Source organism: Ranitomeya variabilis, chromosome 2 (assembly GCF_051348905.1).
Source record: "Ranitomeya variabilis isolate aRanVar5 chromosome 2, aRanVar5.hap1, whole genome shotgun sequence".
NCBI classification, from domain to species: domain Eukaryota; kingdom Metazoa; phylum Chordata; class Amphibia; order Anura; family Dendrobatidae; genus Ranitomeya; species Ranitomeya variabilis.
Genome location: NC_135233.1, coordinates 335494844 through 335519646, shown reverse-complemented (window position 1 = coordinate 335519646; position 24803 = coordinate 335494844). Strand labels below are relative to the sequence as shown.

General features: G+C 42.0%; 1 protein-coding gene across 5 annotated transcripts in view; it reads left to right on the top strand.

The window, feature by feature from the left end:
- DOCK11 (dedicator of cytokinesis 11) overlaps positions 1-24803 on the top strand; it is a 395594-nt gene that overhangs the window by 32996 nt on the left and 337795 nt on the right. For 4 of the 5 annotated variants that reach the window (XM_077285361.1, XM_077285359.1, XM_077285358.1 and 1 more), the window contains exons 2-6: positions 13354-13470; positions 13795-13884; positions 15449-15531; positions 20209-20278; positions 22078-22173. In XM_077285361.1, coding sequence (XP_077141476.1) covers positions 13354-13470; positions 13795-13884; positions 15449-15531; positions 20209-20278; positions 22078-22173 — 456 coding nt within the window. Of the gene's footprint in view, positions 1-5653; positions 5707-13353; positions 13471-13794; positions 13885-15448; positions 15532-20208; positions 20279-22077; positions 22174-24803 lie in introns of those variants that run through there. The other variant, XM_077285360.1, reaches the window with a different exon arrangement.

The window sequence follows — 24803 nt, the reverse complement described above, 5'->3', positions numbered from 1 at the left end:
GCACTGACAGTTTACCAGGCATAGCAATGTCCGTGCATTGCTATTCTTCTCAAGAGATCAGAAGCAATCAAAGTTAAAAAAGTTGAAAGTCCCAAAGAGCGACTAAGTAAAAAAAGGAAGAAAAATTGTAAAAATGTTAAATGAAATCACAAAATAATAAAATATATATATTTTGTATATATAAATGAATATTTTTATGAAAAAACCCACACATATTTGGTATAGCTGCGTCTAGAGCGACCCGACTTATAAAACTGTCTGACTAGTTAACCCCTTCAATGAACACCATAAAAAAACTGATGCAAAAAACGATGCTTTATCATACTACCTAACAAAATATGGAATAAAAACGCAATAAAAAAGATGAATGTAAATAGAAATGATATCACTGAAAATGTCGTCTTGTCCCTCAAAAAACATACTGTCATACAGCTACATCAGCGGAAAAATAAAAAAGTTACAGCTCCCAGAATAAAGCGTCGTAAAAACAATTATTTTTTCTATGAGAGATTTTATTGTGTAAAAGCACCAAAACATCAAGAAAAACAATACAAATGTGGTATCGCTGAGATGGAATCACCCAAGAATAAAGCTGCCTTATCAATTTTACCAACACGTGGAAGAACATCATAACCCCCCCCCCCCCCCCCATAAAAAAATTAATGCCTAAATTGCTGGTTTTTGTTCATTTTGCCTCCCATAAATCAGAGTAGAAAACCTATAAAAAAAAAAATGTAATGTGACCGAAAATGATACCAATAAAAACGTCAACTCGTTCCACAAAACAAGAAGCGATCACAGCCGAAATATGAAAAAATAATATCTTTCAGAATATTGCAATGCAAGTTTTTTCAATAAAAAGCGTTGTGTGTGACAGCAACCAAAGATACAAAACGATTTAAATCTAGTATTGCTGTAATCACACCAACCTGAAGAATAAAGTCGTCTCATTACTTATACCACATGAGGAACAGCATAAAAATTAAATAGGACGAATTCTTGACCTACTACTGATTTTTTTCATTCTGTCTCTCAAAGATCGCAATAAGGCTCTGCTCACATTTATCCTGCACTCTATACTGAGCACTTGCACAGGGGTTTCCGTGTAAATCTATGAAATACGTGATTCAGACGGAACCCCCTGTGGAACATTCCCTATAATGAGGCAGATGGAGGCACTGTAGATGTTGTCTGTCTTATGATCCGACGGTGTCTGTCTTTTTAGATGTCCATAAAAGCGCAGTCGGCCACAGTTTTGTGCACTTTTGAAAAAAGAACAACACTGAACTCAGGCCAGACTGAGTCCAGAGTAACCCTGCTCCTTCATTAAAGTGAATGGATCCCTCGGGGTTTTTATCTGAATCATGTCACTTGACGATTTAGATGGAAACCCCAAAGTAAGTGCTAAGCGTAGCGGAAAGGATAAATGTGATCCCAAACGTTATAAAATGTTCCCTATAATGCAGCATGACACCTGCACATCATTCCGTCAAAGTCTGCATTACAAAACATCATTCCTTCCTTTTTTAGCCCTGCTGTGTGCTCAAACAGTAGTTTTCCCCCATATATGGAGTATCTGCATACTCAGGAGAAATTGCACAACAGATTTTGGGGTCCATTTTGTATTGTTAGGGTATGTGCACACGTTCAGGATTTTTTGCGTTTTTTTTGCGATAAAAACGCATAAACGCATTCATATGCATCCTATCATTTAGAATGCATTCTGCAATTTTTGTGCAGGTGATGCTTTTTTTTCCGCAAAAAAATGCATCGCGGTAAAAAAAAGCAGCATGTTCATGAATTTTGCGGTTTTTTTTTTTCATTTTTCCCGCTATTTAATGCATTGGGAAGCTCCGGAAAAAAACGCGCAAAAAACACATAAAACATCCTGAACGTGTGCACATACCATTAGCCTTATAAAATAAAATATTTGGGGCTAAAAACATTTTTGTGGGAAAAATGTTACTTTGTATTTTCTTAGCCCTACGTTATAAACTTCTGTGAAGCACTTGGGGGTTGAAGGTGCTCATCACATATCTACATAGATTCCTTGAGGGGTTTAGTTTCAAAAATGGGGTCACTTGTGTATTTTTTCACTGTTTAGGCACATCAGGGCTCTCCAAATGCGACAAGGCGTCCGCTAATGATTCCAGCCAGTTTTGACCTCCAAAAGTCAAATATTGCTCTTTCCCTTCCGAGCCCTGCCCAAACAGTAATTTTCCCCCACATGTGGGATATTGGCTTACTTGGGAGAAATTGCAGAACAAATTTTGGAGTCCATGTTCTCCTGTTACATTTGTGAAGTTTTATGGGAAAAATTAGATTTTTTTACAGTTTAACGTTATAAAAATCTGTGAAGCATTTTCGGGTTCAAGGTGCTCACCACACATCTAGATAAGTTCCATGAGGGGTCTAGTTTCCAAACTGGGGTCACTTGTGTTTTTTTTCCACTGTTTATGCACATCAAGTGCTCTTCAAAACGCGACATGGCGTCCCCGAATTAGTCCAGCAAATTTTGCATTCAAAAATTCAAATGGCGCGCCTTCTTTTCTGAGCCCTGACGTGCGCCCAAATGGTATGTTTCCCCCCATATATGGGGTATCGGAGTGCTCAGGAGAAATTGCACAACACATTTTGGGGTCCATTTTCTCTTGTTGCCCTTGTGAAGATAAAAAGTTTTGGGTCTAAAGTAAAACATTTTGTGAAAAAAGGTTCAATGTTCATTTTTTTTCTTCCATATTATATTAATTCCTGTGAAGCACCTGAAGGGTTAACAAACTTCTTGAATTTGGTTTTATAATGGTGTCACTTTTGGTATTTTCTGTCATACAGACTCTGCAAAGTCACTTCAAATGTGATGTAGCTCCTAATAAAAAATATTTTTTTGTAAATTTTGTTGTTAAAATGAGAAATCGCTATTCAACTTTTAACTCTTCTAACTGTGTAACAAAAAAATATGTAACGAAAAAACAATCTAAGAATTAGTGGGATCCGTTGAAGCATTCCAGAGTTATTACCACATAAATTGGCACTAGTCACATGCTTGCAGGGCTATGCCAATGAAAGCAGAGGAGAGTGGAAAATCTTCCGGAGCGTGCACTCAATACTGGGCTGTGATGTATGGTGAAACACCGCCCACAGCCCAGTCAATCAGGGGGAGTGACTGCAGTGTGCGTGAGGTTGGGTCACGCCTCGGTGATGCAACCTCAACTTCCATAGTCCGGAAGTTGACGTGACATCACCGATATCAGTGGTGACTGCATCTAGGAGTCACGTGTTCAGCACTAGACATGAGCGAATATCGTTGGACCCCTCCTTTTTCGGCTCGCTAATAGAGCTTACTGAATAGCTGCAGTGGGAACCCAGATGCCTGGATCGCTCCCAGTAATCAGGTGTCCGGTGCCGCAGCTGCATATTTCGCAGCTATATGACAGTCACAACACATGCAGTGTCCGACGATATTCGCTCATGTCTATTCAGCACTAAACGAGCACAGATATCACCGCTTACAGGCAAATATGAAAAAAGAATGTATCAGAAAAAAATCCTTATTTCAGTGGTTAATATCGATATGCATAATAAAAAATTTAGTGGACCACCTTTTTAATGGTAAGATAATGTCAGAAAATGACCTACTGTTTAAATTAGGTGTTACATGTATTTTTTTTTTTATGTGGAAAATGTCTCTTTTTTTCATACCACGTTTTGTGATGAACCCGTACCTCGTGAACCCGCCTGACTTGACTTATGTCCAAGGGATCATGTGGTATGCTCTCCTCACTTGCACCAACGTGACGTTCCGCACCCCATTGGGACACGTAAGGTCAGCTTGGCACAGTTTTACCCAGGCACCCCCTGTCCACATTGGCCCAGGAAGGTATGGGGAGTGAGAAAATGTGGCCTACGCAGTCACTGACATTGCACCACACTTGCTCACCACCCTGACAGGCAACTTTCACTAGCACCAGTGAAACAGCACCTGGTCAGCCCGGTAGGATTACCATCAGTTCCTCATTAGATATAAACCAACCCGGTCAGTTAATGGGATTATATCGGGACAGAAAACAGCCCTGGTAGCATGGATGTCACGGGGTTACTGCAACAGTGTGGAGCCAGAAGACCGCATCGTCTGATTTTCCCACTCCGGAGCTGAGAAGAAGCATTTCTCCTTCATTTTAAATGTGTTTCTTCTGGCAGAGCAGGGGTTAATCAGCCATGTTGGAAACCCTTTGTGTACATCTGAGCTCAGTTAGCCACTCTGTTCCCCTTTATAATCTGGGCTCTGTTACAAATCCTTGTCAGAGCAAGCATTTGCTTCATGGCTAACAGAGGGAGAGGAGTTCATATAAGAAGGAGAGTTGGAGGACTTATCTGTGACTGTTGTTTGGTTTGCATGTGGGGCAATTCCCTATCCTTCTCTATTTTGGTTTATTACTTTTATTTATATAGCACCATTAATTCCATGGTGCTGTACATGAGAAAGGGGTTATGTACAGAGTTATAGATATCGTTTACAGTAAACAAATTTACAATGACAGACTGGTACAGAGGGGAGAGGACCCTGTCCTTGCGGACTTACATTCTATTCCCCTATCTCCACGCCCTGGTGCATTCCTCTGTTATTTGTGAGTGAATATTTTGTATGCCTGGAGTTTTCTATTAACCTTTGTTTGTGTTGCCTTGTTTGTCAGGTTGGTGTACTTTGGTGCACATTAGCGCCCCTCTTCCCTGGGTGGGGGAAGAAAACAGACGGAGGGCTAACTCAGGAGATAAGACAAAGGTGGAGGCCCCGGCATCTTCACCTTCAGAAGTATCTCGGGGAGTAGGACGAGCTAGGGTGCCCCCTAGTATTAGAGACAGGGAAGGAGCCCATGGTTCCGGGTCACCAGACAACTGTTTTGTGTCAATAGAAGGTTAAGCCAAGATCCGACATGTGGATTCGTGGATCAAGATAAAAAGAGCAACCCAAGGTTAAAGTATATATTTAATTGCTGTAAGGACACACTAGATAATACACTATATACTGTCACACCAAGGCAGGCAGAGCAAGGCTAGTGAACCCACTTGACCACAGAGGACAGTGTGGAAGCTGAACCCAAGGAACCAGCCAGACAAGGAAGTCAGATGAAACACAAGACTTTTATTTGGACACTACACAGGAAAACCCACAAGGGAGAACCCCCTGGGCTGCAACACCGAATTCCCCCAAGGTAGCTCCAGCGAGTGAACCCCTATAACAGGGATTGTCCCGGCGCAGCCAAGGAGACTCAAGTGCAAGAGCTCCTAGACCAGAGGGTCAGACCCAAGAGGAACAAAGGTTTAGAGGGAAGCAGAGTGGAAAGTCCAGGTAACCGGAGAAGGAGGGCCAGATGGTCCAGTGGGTACCATCACGGTCTGCAGGGGTATTAGTACAAGGAAAGACAAGGCTGAACGAGCAGTTGAGAGTCTGGGACCTGAGAAAGGCAACTTAAAAACACTGCACAAAAGGAAGTGAGGGCCTTAAGTACACACAGGCCTCTCAGCGATTGGCTGAGAGGTGACACAGGAAAAAGGGTGCACTGGCCCTTTAAATCATTTAACAGCGGCGCGCGCGTGCCTTATGCTCGCTCTCTTGCAACCCGGAAGTTAGGAGGTGGAGGAGATATGCTGGGAAGACGCCGCAGTCTGGAGGGGCATCGCGGGAGCGCGGACCGGTTAAGCAAGATTGTAGGGAAGCCTGCGACCAGACGGGGCCCGATCTCCCTGTACCCCGAAAACGGGTCCCGCTGGCTGGATAGTTACATATACACAATGGTTATACCTATACAATAGTCAGATATCCAAATACCATAGTGGTAGGACAAAGTTTGCAGAATATAAGAATCAGTTGCCAGGCTGATGAAAGGCTTGGCTTGCAGTGGAGGGGTTGCCACTTAGGAAGCTGGTGGTCCTCTCTTTTTCTTCTCCCCACATGTTGTTTTGTCATGACCTCCTTAGAGGAAAAAGCAATAGGCCATGCTTTATACGAGCATTTCACCCCTTTTGGGTCACTCTCCTCCTTCCCTCTGAGCATATCCTAAATCCTCTCCCCCCTTGCCTCTAGGAGCTAAAACTCCAAAACCTAAGATGGGTCATAACTCGTTAATTGAGAGAAAACCAGAAAGAGATGAACACCAGAGCTATATAAAATACTCAATAATTTTTATTACAGAATTAAATAACATAATAAATGATAAATTCAATAGAGACAAGGACACAATTAAAAAGCAACAGAAGACGACACCTACAGTGGGGCAAAAAAGTATTTAGTCAGTCAGCCATAGTGCAAGTTCCACCACTTAAAAAGATGAGAGGCGTCTGTAATTTACATCATAGGTAGACCTCAACTATGGGAGACAAACTGAGAAAAAAAAATCCAGAAAATCACATTGTCTGTTTTTTTTATCATTTTATTTGCATTTTATGGTGGAAAATAAGTATTTGGTCAGAAACAAACAATCAAGATTTCTGGCTCTCACAGACCTGTAACTTCTTCTTTAAGATTCTCCTCTTTCCTCCACTCATTACCTGTAGTAATGGCACCTGTTTAAACTTGTTATCGGTATAAAAAGACACCTGTGCACACCCTCAAACAGTCTGACTCCAAACTCCACTATGGTGAAGACCAAAGAGCTGTCAAAGGACACCAGAAACAAAATTGTAGCCCTGCACCAGGCTGGGAAGACTGAATCTGCAATAGCCAACCAGCTTGGAGTGAAGAAATCAACAGTGGGAGCAATAATTAGAAAATGGAAGACATACAAGACCACTGATAATCTCCCTCGATCTGGGGCTCCACGCAAAATCCCACCCCGTGGGGTCAGAATGATCACAAGAACGGTGAGCAAAAATCCCAGAAACACGCGGGGGGACCTAGTGAATGAACTGCAGAGAGCTGGGACCAATGTAACAAGGCCTACCATAAGTAACACACTACGCCACCATGGACTCAGATCCTGCAGTGCCAGACGTGTCCCACTGCTTAAGCCAGTACATGTCCGGGCCCGTCTGAAGTTTGCTAGAGAGCATTTGGATGATCCAGAGGAGTTTTGGGAGAATGTCCTATGGTCTGATGAAACCAAACTGGAACTGTTTGGTAGAAACACAACTTGTCGTGTTTGGAGGAAAAAGAATACTGAGTTGCATCCATCAAACACCATACCTACTGTAAAGCATGGTGGTGGAAACATCATGCTTTGGGGCTGTTTCTCTGCAAAGGGGCCAGGACGACTGATCCGGGTACATGAAAGAATGAATGGGGCCATGTTTCGTGAGATTTTGAGTGCAAACCTCCTTCCATCAGCAAGGGCATTGAAGATGAAACGTGGCTGGGTCTTTCAACATGACAATGATCCAAAGCACACCGCCAGGGCAACGAGGAGTTGTTTCGTAAGAAGCATTTCAAGGTCCTGGAGTGGCCTAGCCAGTCTCCAGATCTCAACCCTATAGAAAACCTTTGGAGGGAGTTGAAAGTCCGTGTTGCCAAGCGAAAAGCCAAAAACATCACTGCTCTAGAGGAGATCTGCATGGAGGAATGGGCCAACATACCAACAACAGTGTGTGGCAACCTTGTGAAGACTTACAGAAAACGTTTGACCTCTGTCATTGCCAACAAAGGATAGATTACAAAGTATTGAGATGAAATTTTGTTTCTGACCAAATACTTATTTTCCACCATAATATGCAAATAAAATGATAAAAAAAACAGACAATGTGATTTTCTGGATTTTTTTTTCTCAGTTTGTCTCCCATAGTTGAGGTCTACCTATGATGTAAATTACAGACACCTCTCATCTTTTTAAGTGGTGGAACTTGCACTATGGCTGACTGACTAAATACTTTTTTGCCCCACTGTAAGTGCCAGGTCCTTAATTGAGAGGTCGTAGAGAGGTGGTTTTGGCATCATCGTATTCAGCCAGGCCCTTGCTATGCGCTGAGGCGAAACAGAGCTTTGCTACCTGGCTCCTACTAGCCATTCTACGTATCTCCCCTCCCTGGGGTGCTAGAAGAGATCGAGACCCTGAAAGGTGTTCCACCTGTCCCAGAGATCTCGAAAATGTAACTGGTGTGTGACTAGGATGTACGATAAGTCCATATTCTCCTTCTGAAATCCTAGCTGTCTGAACAAGCAGTAAAGGCCCCGTCTCACATAGCGATTTACCAACGATCACGACCAGCGATACGACCTGGCCGTGATCGTTGGTAAGTCGTTGTGTGGTCGCTGGGGAGCTGTCACACAGACAGCTCTCTCCAGCGACCAACGATCAGGGGAACCTCTTCGGCATCGTTGAAACTGTCTTCAACGATCCCGAAGTACCCCTGCAGCACCCGGGTAACCAGGGTAAACATCGGGTTACTAAGCGCAGGGCCGCGCTTAGTAACCCGATGTTTACCCTGGTTACCAAAAAAAACAAACAGTACATACTCGCCTTTCGGTGTCCGTCAGGTCCCTTGCCGTCTGCTTCCCGCTCTCACTGAGTGCCGCCGTACAGTGAGAGCAGAGGGCAGCGGTGACGTCACTGCTGTGCTGCGCTCTCACTGTACGCCGGCACTCAGAGCAGGAAGCAGACAGCAAGGGACCTGACGGACACCGAAAGGCGAGTATGTACTGTTTGTTTTTTTTTGTAACCAGGGTAAACATCGGGTTACTAAGCGCGGCCCTGCGCTTAGTAACCCGATGTTTACCCTGGTTACCAGTGAAGACATCGCTGGATCGGTGTCACACACACCGATTCAGCGATGTCAGCGGGACCTCAACGACCAAAAAAAGGTCCAGGCCATTCCGACATGACCAGCGATCTCGCAGCAGGGGCCTGATCGCTGGTACGTGTCACACATAGCGAGATCGCTACTGAGGTCGCTGTTGCGTCACAAAACTAGTGACTCAGCAGCGATCTCGCTAGCGATCTCGCTATGTGTGACGGGGCCTTTACACTGCATTGACTCCATATTGCAAGCAAACCTTTTGTCCCTAGTTTCGTTGACGCAAGGTGAGATATCTGTCACTCACAGCTAGGTGTCCTGTTACAGCTGCACAAAGGAAGGGGTTTTATAAACCCATGCCAAATAGGCATGATTGACATGAAATTATATCTCCCATATACTGTACTTCACACAATTTTTTATAAAAATTCAAAAAAAAATTTGTAATCTTGAAATTTTCACACTGGCCACTGGGGGCATTTTTAGACTCCTAGTTTGTGTTCTTTCAATGACAGGTAACACAGCTGTCTCTACTCCGTCTGCCTTCACAATGACTTCTGCACACCCTCGTAAGACATTTTAAGGCCGGAGTCACACTTAACGTATGAAAAATCGGTCGGTTTCTCTTGGCCGAGGGTCGCACAATTGTCATCCGTGTGTAATGCGTTTGCAATGCAATGATGAGATTTCCTCTCATCTATGTATCTGTTTGACATCCATATAGCTTTACATTTCTCACTGCTTTTCCCTAATGAATTTAATGGTTCAATGGGCTGAAATGAGGAAAATGTGTGCATTTTTCTCACAAGTCACACTGATGGTTCATGTGGTGTCCGATTTTTTTTTTCTCTCGCACCCATAGACTTGCATTGGCAAGACTTGGCCGATATACGCGTAAAATCGCAGCATGCTGCAATTTCACTAGCACATAGTATACTCCCGAGGAAAAAAACGGTGATATGAGCTTCCCCATAGATTAACAGTAGTCCGAGTGCTATGCGAGTGCTATGCACTCGTCCGTATTATACGCTAGTGTGACTCCAGCCTAATACAACAGATATTGTCTGTTCTAACAATTGTGACAATTGTGAGGAAGTGACCGATGTCATATGCGAGGGTCGCTATGTGTCCCCCAGGATGTGCACAGAAGCGTATTGAGGCCACAGGAGTGCATTGCAGTCACAGGCATAGCTGTGATTGCAATGCAAAATAAAAGTAAGTGTTGGTCTTGGGAAAGCTACTTGTCCAAGGCAGATTTGGGAAAACTTGTTATGGGCGTTTGTTTTTGAAACGGACTGCAGGATGGTAGTGGGGCGGTCTGTTTCCTCCCGGCCGGGTCTTCCATGTGGCCTGTGGCCACAGGTTACTTGTAAAAACTCTGCAGCAGAGGGTTGGGTGTGTCGGTTTGGTTTTGCAAGCGTGCAGAGCAGAAGGCTCTGCCATAACTTCAGCCTGTGTGAAGCAACACAGGGCCAAGCGGAGCCAAAATGCCTTGCACCCCTCAGCGTACACGGCGGTGCAGTCGTCAACGGCAACCGGTTACGGACTATCTTGTTTTCCCAGCTGTGATTCGGAGGATCCTATTTATTTTCTGTTTGTGAGTACGCTGAACATTAAAAGAGACTTTTTTTTTAACTTTCCAGGGTGACTGTCTGTCCGTCACACTGCACCAACCCCGCTGCACTACACAATCTACATGTTTTGTTTCTTGAAACAAAAGGAAGTTAGGGTCATAGAAAGCGCCTGTGGCAGTGTGAAAACGGCAGGATTTCTTTTCTTATTTTTAATACAAATTGTGATATGTAAAAAGAAAAAAATAGCAAAAAAAATATATTTAACACAATAATTTAACCAATAGTTTATTTTCTGATGATAGCTTCCCTTTACGTTCAAACCTGGTAGTTTTGTTGTAGATATTTTTGCTTCTGAAAATGTGTTCTATGCATCAGAAAGGGTAGTTTTCTGCTGTGTGTATTTGAATTTCTGTAAACCTTCCAAGTAAATGGAATAGTTGAAGAAATTTCTGTGAATAAAGTTTTTTTTTTTATGATATAGCATTGTATTTATGCTATGAAAACATAAATCAGTTTGTAACTTTAATCATTTTCTGATTGTGCAGTGTTTTCTGTATGGGAAAATAGTGACTGAGTCTGCTGTTCTAGCGAGTGGCTTTAGTGTATTAGGAAAACCCCTATAAGTTTATTTTTACAGACTTTTTAGGGTTTTGCCATTTTTGTCCCATATTTAGCATTAGCTTTGCAATTTACGTACTATATCATCTGAAACATTTTTTAGATCTGTCCCTAAGTGTAAAGACACTTTTACGTACCGTACTTAAAAAATATGGTACTTCTGCTTTTCTCAGGAAATGTAAATGAGCCCTGCTTGTTTAGGGTCACGTTTGTGTTTTGTCGCTAAGGAAATTCGGCCATACTCTAACCACAACATACTGTTTGGTTTTCCAACAGCTTGCAGAAAAGGGAATAAGTGAATATTAGGACTTGATTACATTAAACTAAGGAGCCGATTCATCAGTTTTTGCTAGATTTTGGCATAAGACTGAAATATCAGATTTTTTTGTGCAACTTGTAGTTGGGCGTTTTTATACCTGTACCTGCCAGCTACGCCAACGTTTCGAAGAATGGGTGTATTTGCAAACAGCATTAAAGTTTGGAACCACATAGGGCCTTGATGACAACAGTGGACCTATGTGGACCTATAATTTCAAGAAGTCATACCTCAGAATTGAGGATATTAAAGGGCATTTGTCAGGCAGCTTTTTCTACCCCATCTGAGAGAAGCATGATGTAGGGGCAGAGAGCCCGATTCCAGCGATGTGTCAATTACTGGGCTGCTTGCTGTAGCTTTGATAACATCCCTGTTTTATCTGCTGCAGATCCAGCAGTTCTCTGAATGTTTAGGTCTGTATAACTCTGCGCACGTCACTGACGGACAGCTTTCTGTGTACACTGTGCATAGACAGAAAGCTACTAATCAGTGGTGAGGGCAGGATTATACATGTATTATACATATTATACATGAATATGGAGGACTACATGGCAGTAGGTTTACTAGTCCTCCAATGATCTCATGCTGATAAAATAATAATTTTATCATTCCAAAGACATACTGATATGGAATTTAGTTTGTGATCCCCATTGGGGACAGCGATGATAATGTGTGCAAACTGTAAAGCGCTGTGGAATATGTTTGCGCTATATAAAAATAAAGATTATTATTAATTTTATCAAAACTACAGCAGTAAGTGACATATTGCTGGAAACAGGGTCTTTGCCGCTACATCATCCTGCTTTCAGATTATGTGGCACAAATTTGGTGTCAGATTACCTTTTAAGAGCTGCTTTGTATTCATAGAGATCATGCGAAGTATAAGAAAAGCTGGAGACATGCCATGGTACTAAACAAGAATTTGGGATACATTTTCCTTTAGGGTATGTGTCCACTTTCAGAATGGCCGGCGGTTTGGACGCAGCGGCAAACTTGCTCCGCCCCCTTCTGGAGACGCGATGATGCCGGATGTGTTCATTGCACACATCCGGCATCATCGCACCCCACACATAGGGCCCTGTGATTTACCTTGCGGCGGCGCCGCAAGGTACACGGACATGCTGCGATCTAAAAAGACGCGCCGCATGTCCGTAATCGCAGGGCCGCCGGGTGCGTGTTACCACGCATAGTGGAGACGGGATTTCATAAAATCCTCTCCACTATGCTGTAACATCTGGACGCTGCGGATTGAACGCTGCGGCTCTACGCAGCGTTCAATCCGCTGCTATTCCGGATGTAAAACGGCACGTGGACACATACCCTTAGGGAAAAAGCATGTATTTTTAGAATTTCTCAGGATTTGTTGTGCAGTATTTGAGAATATATTATGTAACTTGTGTGCATTAAATTGTGATAAACACTTTTGCTGTTTGCATTTCTCAATGTTAATTGCAGCCACTGACACTTTCCCAAGAACCGTCAGCCTGATCTTAGGTTTCAACCACACTGTCTACAAGGGAGTTCAGATAATAATGACGGACTCAGATCTTCCCATGTAGTTTTCCACTGCTGACAATTTCCACAGACCTCGAAAGAAAATTGAGATTTTTGCTTTCCTATAAATGCGGCATGATGTTTTTAGAGTTTCCCGTGATACCAAACTGCAAAGTGAATTAAACGTAAAGAAAACAAAAGTGTCCACAAAGAGGGTTTATCACTTTGGAGGTCTCTGCATATTTACACTGTGCAATACTTCAATGTCATGTTTTAATGCTAGTGTTGGTAAAGGCAAAAATGTACAATTTTTTGACCTTTATGCCACTCTCGTGACTTTTCAGAAAAGTTGTGGACAGTTAGCTACTGCTAGTAATACAGCTTTATCCGGCATCTTTTGTTAGAAAAATTGCAAAGAAAGTTGTGCAAACTCACTCCAGTAAGGGAGGCAGTGTAAAAAATGGAGCAACATGTCACAGAAATATAATACATCTTACGATGAATGCATGTGTCAAACATCAGCATCTCTTGGATGAATTTGGCACAAATAACAGCAAGGCAGCAACAAAGAAAATTACTTTAAAAAGTCCCTTCGTAATAAGTTCCATATCATGTTCATTTTTCTTATAGGAGAAGGCAAGAGTGGTGGAACCCATAGACTATGAGACCGTTATTTCACAAAGAAAAGCTCAGATCTTCAGTGATCCTCATCGAGATATGCTGATGTTTCCCATGGAGGATGTCTTTGTGAGTATTCTGCATGTACACTTGTTTTATAGATAAAACAAAAAGAAAAAATGTGACTGTAGTATATCTCAAACATCGATAAAATTCCAGCCCTTGGTGTAAAAAAAAAAAAAATAAATTACAGTAAATCCCTTTATCTGCCATGATTAAAAACACATATGGCCCTGTGGTCAAAAGCCCAGATTGTTGTTGTTGGTTTTTTTTTTTAGACCATATGCAGTAATTTTATCTATTTATTTATTTTTTAAGATTTACATTGGTTTTACTCCTTTGCTGTATAAATATGCTCAAGAAAGGTTTATGGTATTTTTCTTTTATTGTAAGATTTCCACAGTGGGACGTCAGCACAGAACCATCCAATCTACAGTACCAGATGATGCTGCAAACAAAGCCAAAAGCTTGTTTGTAAAGGAGGTGCGTAAAGTTTAGTAATCATGCATGCGAGTCTGTCTATAATTAACATGGGAAATCATTAAAAATTGTCTTTACTGCCAAGAAACGTCGATTCACATTCCTATCTCAAAGAAGTAATATTTTGGCTGTAAATGATTGCTTTCTCCAGTGCCAGGCACGTGGACAGGCAGTAATCAGTTTATCTCAAATTGGTAGCTCTTGATGATTTATTTTGGGGAATCCGTGACAAGCCTCCAAGAAACCCTGAGCCCACGCTCACACGTCCAGTATTTGGTCAGTATTTTACATCAGTATTTATAAGCCAAAACTAGGATTGAAACAATCAGAGGAAAAGTGTACTAAAAACATGTCACCAATTATGCAATTATCACCCTTTTCTGGTTTTGGCTTTCAAATAATGATGTAAAATACTGATCAAATACTGAATGTGTGAACGTGGCCTGAGGATTTAGAGAAAGCTTGGTCGCAAATCATTCAGCGAAGCGTTCTCTATTGTTATTCATTCACAGTTGTTGTATAACTATTGTAGTAGGAATGCAGGTGACAATAGAGGAAACCACTCTGCGATACATGATTGTAGTGTCAGAGAGCACTCTACTCCATGCTTTTCTCCATGGCTCTGTACATATATCTTAGGCAATAAAGTAACAGTGACAGCGTACTATGCCATTAATGTAGTATGCATGCCTATTCTAGATGTATATTGTGGCCATTCATGCCCTTTATGAATAGATTGCTGCACTTAGCAAATAATGTACAGCTATATGGTGCACTACGTTTATTGTATAGCGCCTGACAGTTTAATGTCTGCCACATTTGGTCTTTTCTTCCTCCTTACTCTCCCTTAGAGAAGCGTTTTTAAGTTTAAAAGTTATCCCTTAAGCCGTGGATAGTGAATAACTTCACGATCGCTGGGGGTCCCACTGTTATGAATCCAGAGAATCATGCGTACTGCCTCTCCATTCATTCCGATAGGAGCGCGGAAGATCAGCCAAACGCTGCACTTGGCAATCTGTTTCCCTCCCATCAAGAATTATTGCAGCTGTTTCTCAGGATCGGTAGGGATCATGACAGTCAGATCCCCAGCGATCTGAAGGTTAGCCCCTACCCCGTAGATAGGGATAGCTTTTAAAGGTTGAGAACACCCCTTTGAAGAACATTTAATTTAAGTTCTAATGGAGAAACTGTGATTTGTTCCTCTGCACTGTTAAATGACCAGGAAACGTTTCTGGGACCTCATGAGGGACATTTTCCTTAGTCAAGAAGTTCTGCAATCTTAATCTTATACAGTACATATTTTGAGATCACAAAGCAAGGCTGCAAAATGTACAATATACAGACAAAAGTATTGGAACATCCACACTACACATTCAGAAGTTTTTATGACATATTATTCTTTTATATGGAGATTACAGTATTAAATTTGGAACGGGTTAACATGCAGGTAGATAAATGTTTTTTAGGTTACTGAATAGGAATAATATTTTTCCCTTTTCCCTTTTGTTTTTATCTCTATAAATATACAATGTAAAACCAGTATAAATCTGTATATCTATTGTTTTAGTGTATAAAATATTACAGTTCAGACTGGAAAGTGGTGAACTACAAGTATGAGGAATATTCAGGGGATTTCAGAGCCTTGCCTTGGTAAGTCCTATAAGGTTTGTAAAAAAGACAAACTTCACAAAACATTGGATATGAGACTTGAACATGGAGATCTAATGAAAGATGAAGATTATATCATTTTTTTAATGTCATTAATAGTGTTGAGCATTCCGATACTGCAAGTATCGGGTATCGGCCGATACTTGCTGTATCGGAATTCCGATACCGAGATCCGATATTTTTGTGATATCGGGTATCGGTATCGAAACAACATTAATGTAAAAATGTGTAAAAGAGAGAATTAAAATAAAAAATATTGCTATACTCACCTCTCCGACGCAGCCTGCACCTTACCGAGGGAAGCGGCAGCGTTCTTTGTTTAAAATTCGCGCTTTTCTTTCCTTTACGTGAGTCCCGGCTTGTGATTGGTTGTGTGCCGCCCATGTGACCGGGACGCAACCAATCACAGCAAGCCGTGACGTAATTTCAGGTCCTTCAGGATTTTAAAATTACGTTCCGGCGTTGTGATTGGTTGCGTCGCAGTCACATGGGCGACGCAACCAATCACAGCAAGCCGTGACGTAATTTCAGGTCCTTAAGGATTTTAAAATTACGTCCCGGCTTTGTGATTGGTTGCGTCGCAGTCACATGGGAGACGCAACCAATCACAAGCCGTGACGTCACGGGAGGCTGGACACGCGCGCATTTTAAAATGGGCGCGTGTCCAGCCTCCCGTGACGTCCCGGCTTGTGATTGGTTGCGTCTCCCATGTGACTGCGACGCAACCAATCACAAAGCCGGGACGTCACGGGAGGCTGGACACGCGCGCTTTTTAAAATGGGCGCGTGTCCAGCCTCCCGGCTTGTGATTGGTTGATCGCGGCGCAACCAATCACAAGCCGGGAGGCTGGACACGCGCCCATTTTAAAAAGCGCGCGTGTCCAGCCTCCCGTGACGTCACGGCTTGTGATTGGTCCGCGTCCCGGCAACATGGCCGCCATTAACCAATCACAAGCCGTGACGTCACGGGAGGCTGGACACGCGCGCTTTTTAAAATGGGCGCGTGTCCAGCCTCCCGGCTTGTGATTGGTTGCGCCGCGATCAACCAATCACAAGCCGGGAGGCTGGACACGCGCCCATTTTAAAAAGCGCGCGTGTCCAGCCTCCCGTGACGTCCCGGCTTTGTGATTGGTTGCGTCGCAGTCACATGGGAGACGCAACCAATCACAAGCCGGGACGTCACGGGAGGCTGGACACGCGCGCTTTTTAAAATGGGCGCGTGTCCAGCCTCCCGGCTTGTGATTGGTTGATCGCGGCGCAACCAATCACAAGCCGGGAGGCTGGACACGCGCCCATTTTAAAAAGCGCGCGTGTCCAGCCTCCCGTGACGTCACGGCTTGTGATTGGTTAATGGCGGCCATGTTGCCGGGACGCGGACCAATCACAGCAAGCCGTGACGTAATTTCGTCACGGCTTGCTGTGATTGGTCCGCGTCCCGGCAACATGGCGCCGTGACCAATCATAAGCCGGGACGTCACTGGAGGCTGGACACGCGCGCTTTTTAAAAAGCGCGCGTGTCCAGCCTCCCGTGACGTCACGGCTTGTGATTGGTTAATGGCGGCCATGTTGCCGGGACGCGGACCAATCACAGCAAGCCGTGACGTAATTTCGTCACGGCTTGCTGTGATTGGTCCGCGTCCCGGCAACATGGCCGCCCTGACCAATCACAAGCCGGGACTTCACGTAACCAAGTAAAAGCGCGAATTTTAAACAAACAACGCTGCCGGTTCCCTCGCTGAGGTCCAGGCTGCGTCGGACAGGTGAGTATAGCAATATTTTTTATTTTAATTCTTTCTTTTACACATTTATATGGATCCCAGGGCCTGAAGGAGAGTTTCCTCTCCTTCAGACCCTGGGAACCATCAGGAATACCGTCCGATACTTGAGTCCCATTGACTTGTATTGGTATCGGGTATCGGTATCGGATTGGATCCGATACTTTGCCGGTATCGGCCGATACTTTCCGATACCGATACTTTCAAGTATCGGACGGTATCGCTCAACACTAGTCATTAATGATCAACTTCTAAAATATAAAAACCTGTCCAAAGCTTTTAATGCCATCAATTGCCTAAGTCTTGTCCACATTGGGATCCCACATAAACAGTGACTCATAGTCCTGGGATCCGCTGTTTTTATCATCCTCTGGGAAGGACCAGTGACAAAAGTGGTAATATATGGAGAGTTACCATGTATAGACAGGCCATATGTTCGAAATATCTATATTGCCATTTACATAACTGTTCCTTTCCCTGGTGGATTTTATAAGCTGCTGATCTCTCATTTTTGATTCTTGAGGGCTGCTGAGCAGTGAGAACTTTGTATGCAAAGAGGCTGCAAGAAATAAGACTACAAGTTCTTTTATCTGGGGGGGCTGTGCTTTACTGTAGCTGTGTGAGAGAAATATACAAATCTTTGGATTTGTGAATTCTTATTTCTAGTGAATATTGGCAAATGCGTGGACATGCTCGGAATGTCCTCAGATGAGTGGACATGCTCTGAATGTCCTCAGATGAGTGGACGTGCTCTGAAAAACACCCCTTGCTCCCTGCTTTGCGTGCACTTTCACTGGAGATTTGTCTGTTTTTGATCTGACTCACGGATTAAAATTACCCTTAAAAGTCTATGGGTCCTTGAAAATCACTGACAACACACATTGCCATCTTTGTACTGTTCGTGATTAAGATTGCAATGATTAAGGGAAGCTTTGAAATTTTAATTTAAAGCGAACCTGTCACCAGGTTTGGCCGATATGAAGCAAGGCCACAACCTTTAAGGTCTGATATACAGCATTCTATAATGCTGTATATCTGCCTCCAAATCGACCTGAAAGAGAAGAAAAAGACCTTTTATTATACTCCCCTGTATGGCTATCTGGTCCAAGGGGTGTTGATGTGTTTGGTCCGGCGCCTCCCATCTTCTTACGATTTTCGCCCTCCTTCTTGCTTCATGTGGATGATGCGACCCTATGTTCTCCATACAGTCTCCCTGGCATCGCGCTCCTGCGCAGGCATACTTCAAGTACTGCGGTGCGCATGCGCTGGGTTCTTGGATATTTCCCGACACCTGCGCACTGCAGTACTTTACTCTGCCCTTGGGCAGGGCAGAGAAGTACACCGGTGCACGAACGCAATGCCGAGGAGACTGTGTGGATGACGTAGGGACGCGTCATCCACATAAAGCAAGAAGGAGAACGGCATTGCAAGAAGATGTTAGGCGCCGGACCAAGAACATGGAGAACCCTCAGACCAAGGCCGCCCAGCAGGTGAGTTTAATAAAAGGTATTTTTCTTCTCTTTCAGGTCGGGTTGGGGGCAGATGTACAGCATTATAGAATGTTATATATCAGCCCTGAAAGGTGGAGCCTTACCTCATATCGGTCAAACCTGGTGACAGGCTCCCTTTAAACACTGCTGGTAAAAACTAAAACTGACTTAAACACTGATGAAATTTAGATCCAAAAGATTAATGAACAACGGTTTGTGTTTTTACATATGAGAAAAATCACTTGCGTCTGAATGATGCCTTAACTCCTTGATATTCCCTGATCATGTCTGGCAGGACTTTTGGATAGTTAAAGGGAAAACAAAAAGAAAAAAACTACATAAAAAACAATACTTGTGAATTTTCTTACAAAAATAAATGGCAATATCCTCAAAATATCTAAACTCCAAAGTTTGAGCCCCTACCTATCATCATATACATGAAACACGAGAAGCAATGGAATGAAACTGAAAGGGAGAAGATACAGATTAGATATTAGAAAAAACTTTTTGACAGTGAGGGTGATTAAATGAGTTGAACAGGCTGCCACGACAGGTGGTGAGTTCTCCTTCAATGGAAATCTTGAAACAAAGGCTGGACACACATCTGTCTGAGATGGTTTAGTGAATCCTGCCTTGAGCAGAGGGTTGGTCGTGATGACCCTTCCAACTCTAACATTCTATTATTTTATGATACCAGAAAAATTATCCGAGGAGAAGTATCCAATGTGCTGCTTTCTCCAGCTTCTCCCCATTCAGAACCCTATTTGCATTTAGGAAAAGTCCGGTCATTCAAGTCCAGTCGGGCAGGGAGAAGCAGGAGGGAGACAACCAGTGGACTTCCCTCCCTCTGCTTGGCCTCCTCTACTCCACTTATAGTTTCCCTTTTGGGGGCATTTCCATCATCGTCACTCTTCTAAATCTGAAATTGCTTTTGGAACAGTGCCTAGGACAGAAGATGGCTGGGAGTTCCGTAAAATGTGGTACTTTTGGCAACTATGCATCTAGTGACTTATCTATTGGAATTACTTAAAATAATTAGTGTTTCTTCAAAAAGATTTCCAATAGAGTGTGAAATAGATATTGTAGTTTCTGAAAATAGCAATGAACAGATCTGCATTCTGGGCTAGAATACGTTGTGAGCCAATGACTTGTCACAGATCAACGGAAATCCAGACATCTCAATGGTGAATCATACACTGGATTTCTTGTTATATTCAGTGTATTGGCTTAGAGGATGAGAATGTATAATCTGGTGCTACAAATTATCAAGCTTTTCACTTTTTATTGGAAAATGTTACTACTTGCATTTTCTGTCATCTTAGATTGAGGCAGTAGCACTCTGCTTGCAATGTGAGACCTTATTAAATTAAAAATTCTTGATTTCTCCCATTTCAGCAAATCCTTTCAGCCGGAGAAGACGCCCAGCCATGTGTTTGAGATAGATGAGGATTTTGACAAAGATGAGGTAATGAATGGACTGAATTCAGCATTTTTCGGAAGATGTTGTAACAGATTTATTCCTTCCTATTTAAAGATAGTGACAAAAGGATCACGGTCAGAGATCAAAGTATTCCTGTGATTTCTCTGTTCTAACAGTTCATGGTAGGGTTCATGTTACAGTCTTGGGAAGGTAGTGGCCGAATAAACTGTGGGTTTAATGTCGATTGTCTACAGATTTTGAAGAAAAGTAGAGGTCCAGCATGTGTCCTTATTTGCTTCATCACTACTTGCCACAAAAATGCAGCAATTTATATTAAATCGCTTGCGGTTTGCCAGGCCATTCTTGGTACCCACCAGACTACTGTCCTACGTGAGAACCCAGCCTTATGCTTTGTCTGTCTTGTATGCTGAATACTTGTCAGAATGTAATGTAATCGACAGTATATTGTGACATGAGAATGATACTGGCCTGCAAATAGAAAATAACTACAAGTATGATGATAGCCTAGATCCTTAGATGAAGAGGACAGGTTCACAACACACTTCTCTGTCCTCTTCATTTAAGGATCTAGGCTATCATCATTTCCAGCTATCTGCATGAAGTTCCACACTATGTCAGATGAGTATGATGTATTTTGGGGTTGTATCTTTTTGTGCCCCTATTTGTCATTTTGTAAACTGGAATATTTTGGGGTCGAAGCATGTGTGTGGTAACATCTATGCATTTATATTATGCTGACTGTTATTTTGCATATTTGCTGGAATATTTATCAGGGTCATTGTGTGCCAGCACTGGTCTAATCCTTTTCATATTGGGGATTGTTATTGCAGCTATGATATATCTTTTAGTATTCTAAGATATTTGTTTTGAGTGACTTAAGTTGATGGTAATCTCTCCTTTGTATACATTCACACCCTTTTTTTTGGCCTGTGTTATCATACACTGACACCACTTCATCTTGATATCATACAATAATTACAGGCCATCTAGCCCTCTGTTTCTGACTATCAGCCTTATAGGGTCTTTATAGGAGTTCAGGTACAGCCATCGTACGAGCGGGGGCGCCAATCTCGCTTTTTCTTAGGGTGCCATCCTCCGCATCTAGGTAGGTGCTCAGATAGAAGTGGTATCCAGGGAGAGGTCACTCATTTCTTCACATTGGTTTAGTGAGTTTGTTATGATATAGTTGCACTAATATTATCACCTTGTAGTTAACCATTTAGGTGCTGGCAATTCTGCTTGTGGAGATTTTTTGACTGGGCATACTTCTATCATGTTAGAGTGGTCTTTTTCTTAACATGTTTTCTAGTCTTTTCCGGTATATTATTATTTACATTGACTAGTCAGGTAGAGAGCTTCTATTTTTTGGTCTGCTCTCTTGTATTTTTACAAGCCCGGTTTTTCCTCGGCAATTTAATTATAAGGAACAAATCCCGCTGTTGGGATTCTTTTATTATGTTCACTTAATAAAGGTTATATTTTAATAGGGTATTTTTTCTTCAGTAAGCCGTTAATTATTTACCCTTGCGTATACTGAGTTGTAAATACATTGTTAACACTCATATAATTGCTTTGAAGGAAATTTTTCTGCAACATATGAAATAACGCAGGTGAATGGGATTCAACAAGTTGAGTTCACAAAATGCATAAAAACTCAACTGTAGCATAGTCTATGGAAGATTTTTTTCAATAAAATATACCATAATATTGAGAAAAAGGAACCATAAATCGCTAAGGTTTCTGACAATAATTAGACTGTATTGGAGCCCTGGAAATATTATTATTATTTTTGTGAAATATCATTTTTTGTTATTTATTTGCAGGATTCTTCATCGATCTGCTCTCATAGAGGGGGAGTCATCAAGCAAGGCTGGCTGTATAAAGCCAATATAGGCTCCACCATTCCTGTCACTATGAAGGCAAGTGGTCGACTTAGTTAAGCATTTGTCATATTCTGTCCGCTGGGTCAAATGCCTGAAATTTCTCATAACCCTGCAACTGTGTTGTCAAAAGTTTTTTGGCTAATTAAAGTAGTTCCTGTACTAGATTATGTTAGAGAATTACTTTTTGAGCAATCGTCTAAAGTGTCCTCTTAACTGGTTACACTTGTGCAACATCCCTTAAAGAGAATCTGTCAGCAGGTTTTTGTTATATAATCTGATAGTAGTATGATGGAGGCGCTGAGAGACTGATTCCAGCGATGTGTAACTTACTGGGCTGTGTGTTGATTTTCCAATAAAATTAGTGTTTTATCAGCAGGAGATTATCACTACTATCCTCGTCAACTACTCTATGTAACTTCACCTACCAGAAATGATTAGCCAATGTATAATGTATACACAACGCTGCCAATCAGTGGTGTGGGCGGAATTATGCACAGCTCATTATTCTGAGCTCTGCTAGGTTTGCAGCAGATAAAACGGGGATTGTATGAAAATGATAGCATGTAGACCGGCAAGTGACACTTCGCTGGAATCAGGGTCTCAGTCCCTACATCATGCTGCTCTCAAATTACATGGCAAAAACCTGCTGACAGATTCCCTTTAACGTTTTTGGCAGCCAGCAGTTTCTTCACAGAAGTGGAACTTGTCCATTATGTTTTCCTTTGGGAATGTGTTATCGTTGATGTGCACGGCTGTATGTTATTAGCTGTACTGGAGATGCATAGTCAACAGTTCCGTTTGTGTATAAAGTCAGCGGCCAAAATTGAACATGTGCGCCCATGGGATGCTGATGGTTTTCACTACTAGGAAGATTAAATGGCATTTCTTCAGGATGATAATCAAGGCGAAGATTTGTTCTAGAAAGCAGTGACCTTTGTAGCTGCATCACTCGTTTGGGGGTTTTCTTACTGAAAGAACCCTGTTGTAAACAAAAAAATCTGCTGATTGCCAGAGTCGCACTGGATCAAGTAGGGAACCCCACTATGTCATCCACATACCCTAATAGGCATATGAGAAGGAATTGCCTGGTCTATAATACCCATGTTCATACACCCTATTCGTTTTTTTATGAGTGCCATCAGGAAACTTATCAATTAGCTACAGGGGCCACAAAAAGTGTCATTCACTATGGAGGTCCTTAAATTGCTTAGACAAGTCACTGATGGTAATTAGAAATATATTCTGTGTGTCTCCATTCGTGATGCTGCTGGTGAATTGCACACTTTCTGCCAGGGACCCTGCAAAACACTACTAAGGGCCTTCTTGATGACATTGCCTAATGTTTCAAAGATAGAGGATGTATTCTCCTGTGATCCTTTATCTGCTCATTATCAGTAAGGCCTCATTCACACGTCTATGTTTAAACACGCCTGTCTCCATGTGCTCTGTGAAAAAACATGGACATGGGAATAGCCCCATAGATTATAATGGATACGAGCTGTATCCGTGAAAACAATGGGTAGAACACTTATGTGCAACACGGACGTCTGAAAGCGGCCTTGCCCAAATGATGTCATTAGAGAAAACTTGCACAAAGGAAAAGGGCAAAATGCCAGATAGCTTAAAAGTAGGTCGATAATATGCACTTGACATACTCACAGCTATATGGAGCATTATGCTTACCAATAATAGAGGATTATTTGAGTATATATTTCTTAGTAGCTCGGAACTCTTTCCTGAGGGTTATTTTATGATAATTGCCTGCGTAACTATAAGGATATGTTCACAGGGAGTTTATTTTTCTATGGGCTTTTCTGGATGAAGAATCCACTGCAAGAAAAGCAGTTTTAAAAATTATAGTTTTTGGGCCTGTTTTTTAATCTTTTTTTTTTTTTTTTTTTAATTATAGGTTATAATAATAGGTTAAGTTATATTTCGAGCATTTTTCAAAACTAGACAGGAAGAATTCACACATTGCTTCTTTTTCCCTGTAGAACAAACTGCAAGGAAAAAATGGCACAGTGGTGAGTTTTTCTATTTAAGTGAATACAAAGTTTATTCAAAAATAATTTGAAGCAGAATCTGCTCCAAAATCCACAAAAAACCCCTCCATGATAGCATCTGAAAAATACCAGGTTATGTTTTGTTTAATCAAGTTCAGAAGACATTAGAAACTCAGCAAACTGCAATTATTATTTTTTCTTCTAAGAAGTAAGGGTAAAAATCAGTTGTGTTGCTGAGATAAATGCAAATATGCTATAGGAGGCATCCGCAATGCAGAAAACATTAACATGAGTATTTGGAGCATATCCAATTCTCCTATTAACACTGACCACTCATTGCTTCACTTCTGCCATGAGACAAAAAAGCTTTATATGTGTTCTGATTTATTTCTGAGAATTCCTGAACTGATTGGCAATGCATGCATTAGGTGTATAAAAATGTCACATTTTGTTATGTAGTCTAAAATCCCACTAGTAGCTTGCAGACTTCCAATTACGGGTAGTGTATAATAAATTTCTCCTTTTATTTGGCGGGAGTCTAGGTATTGGGGAGATAATACGGGCGCTGAAAAGCAGGCGTGTTGTGACTGTGTGAAACCAGACTGACAGTGCTCAGACAATCTGTATTAGATCTCCTATGTTATAATTTTGTAATTTAAAGTT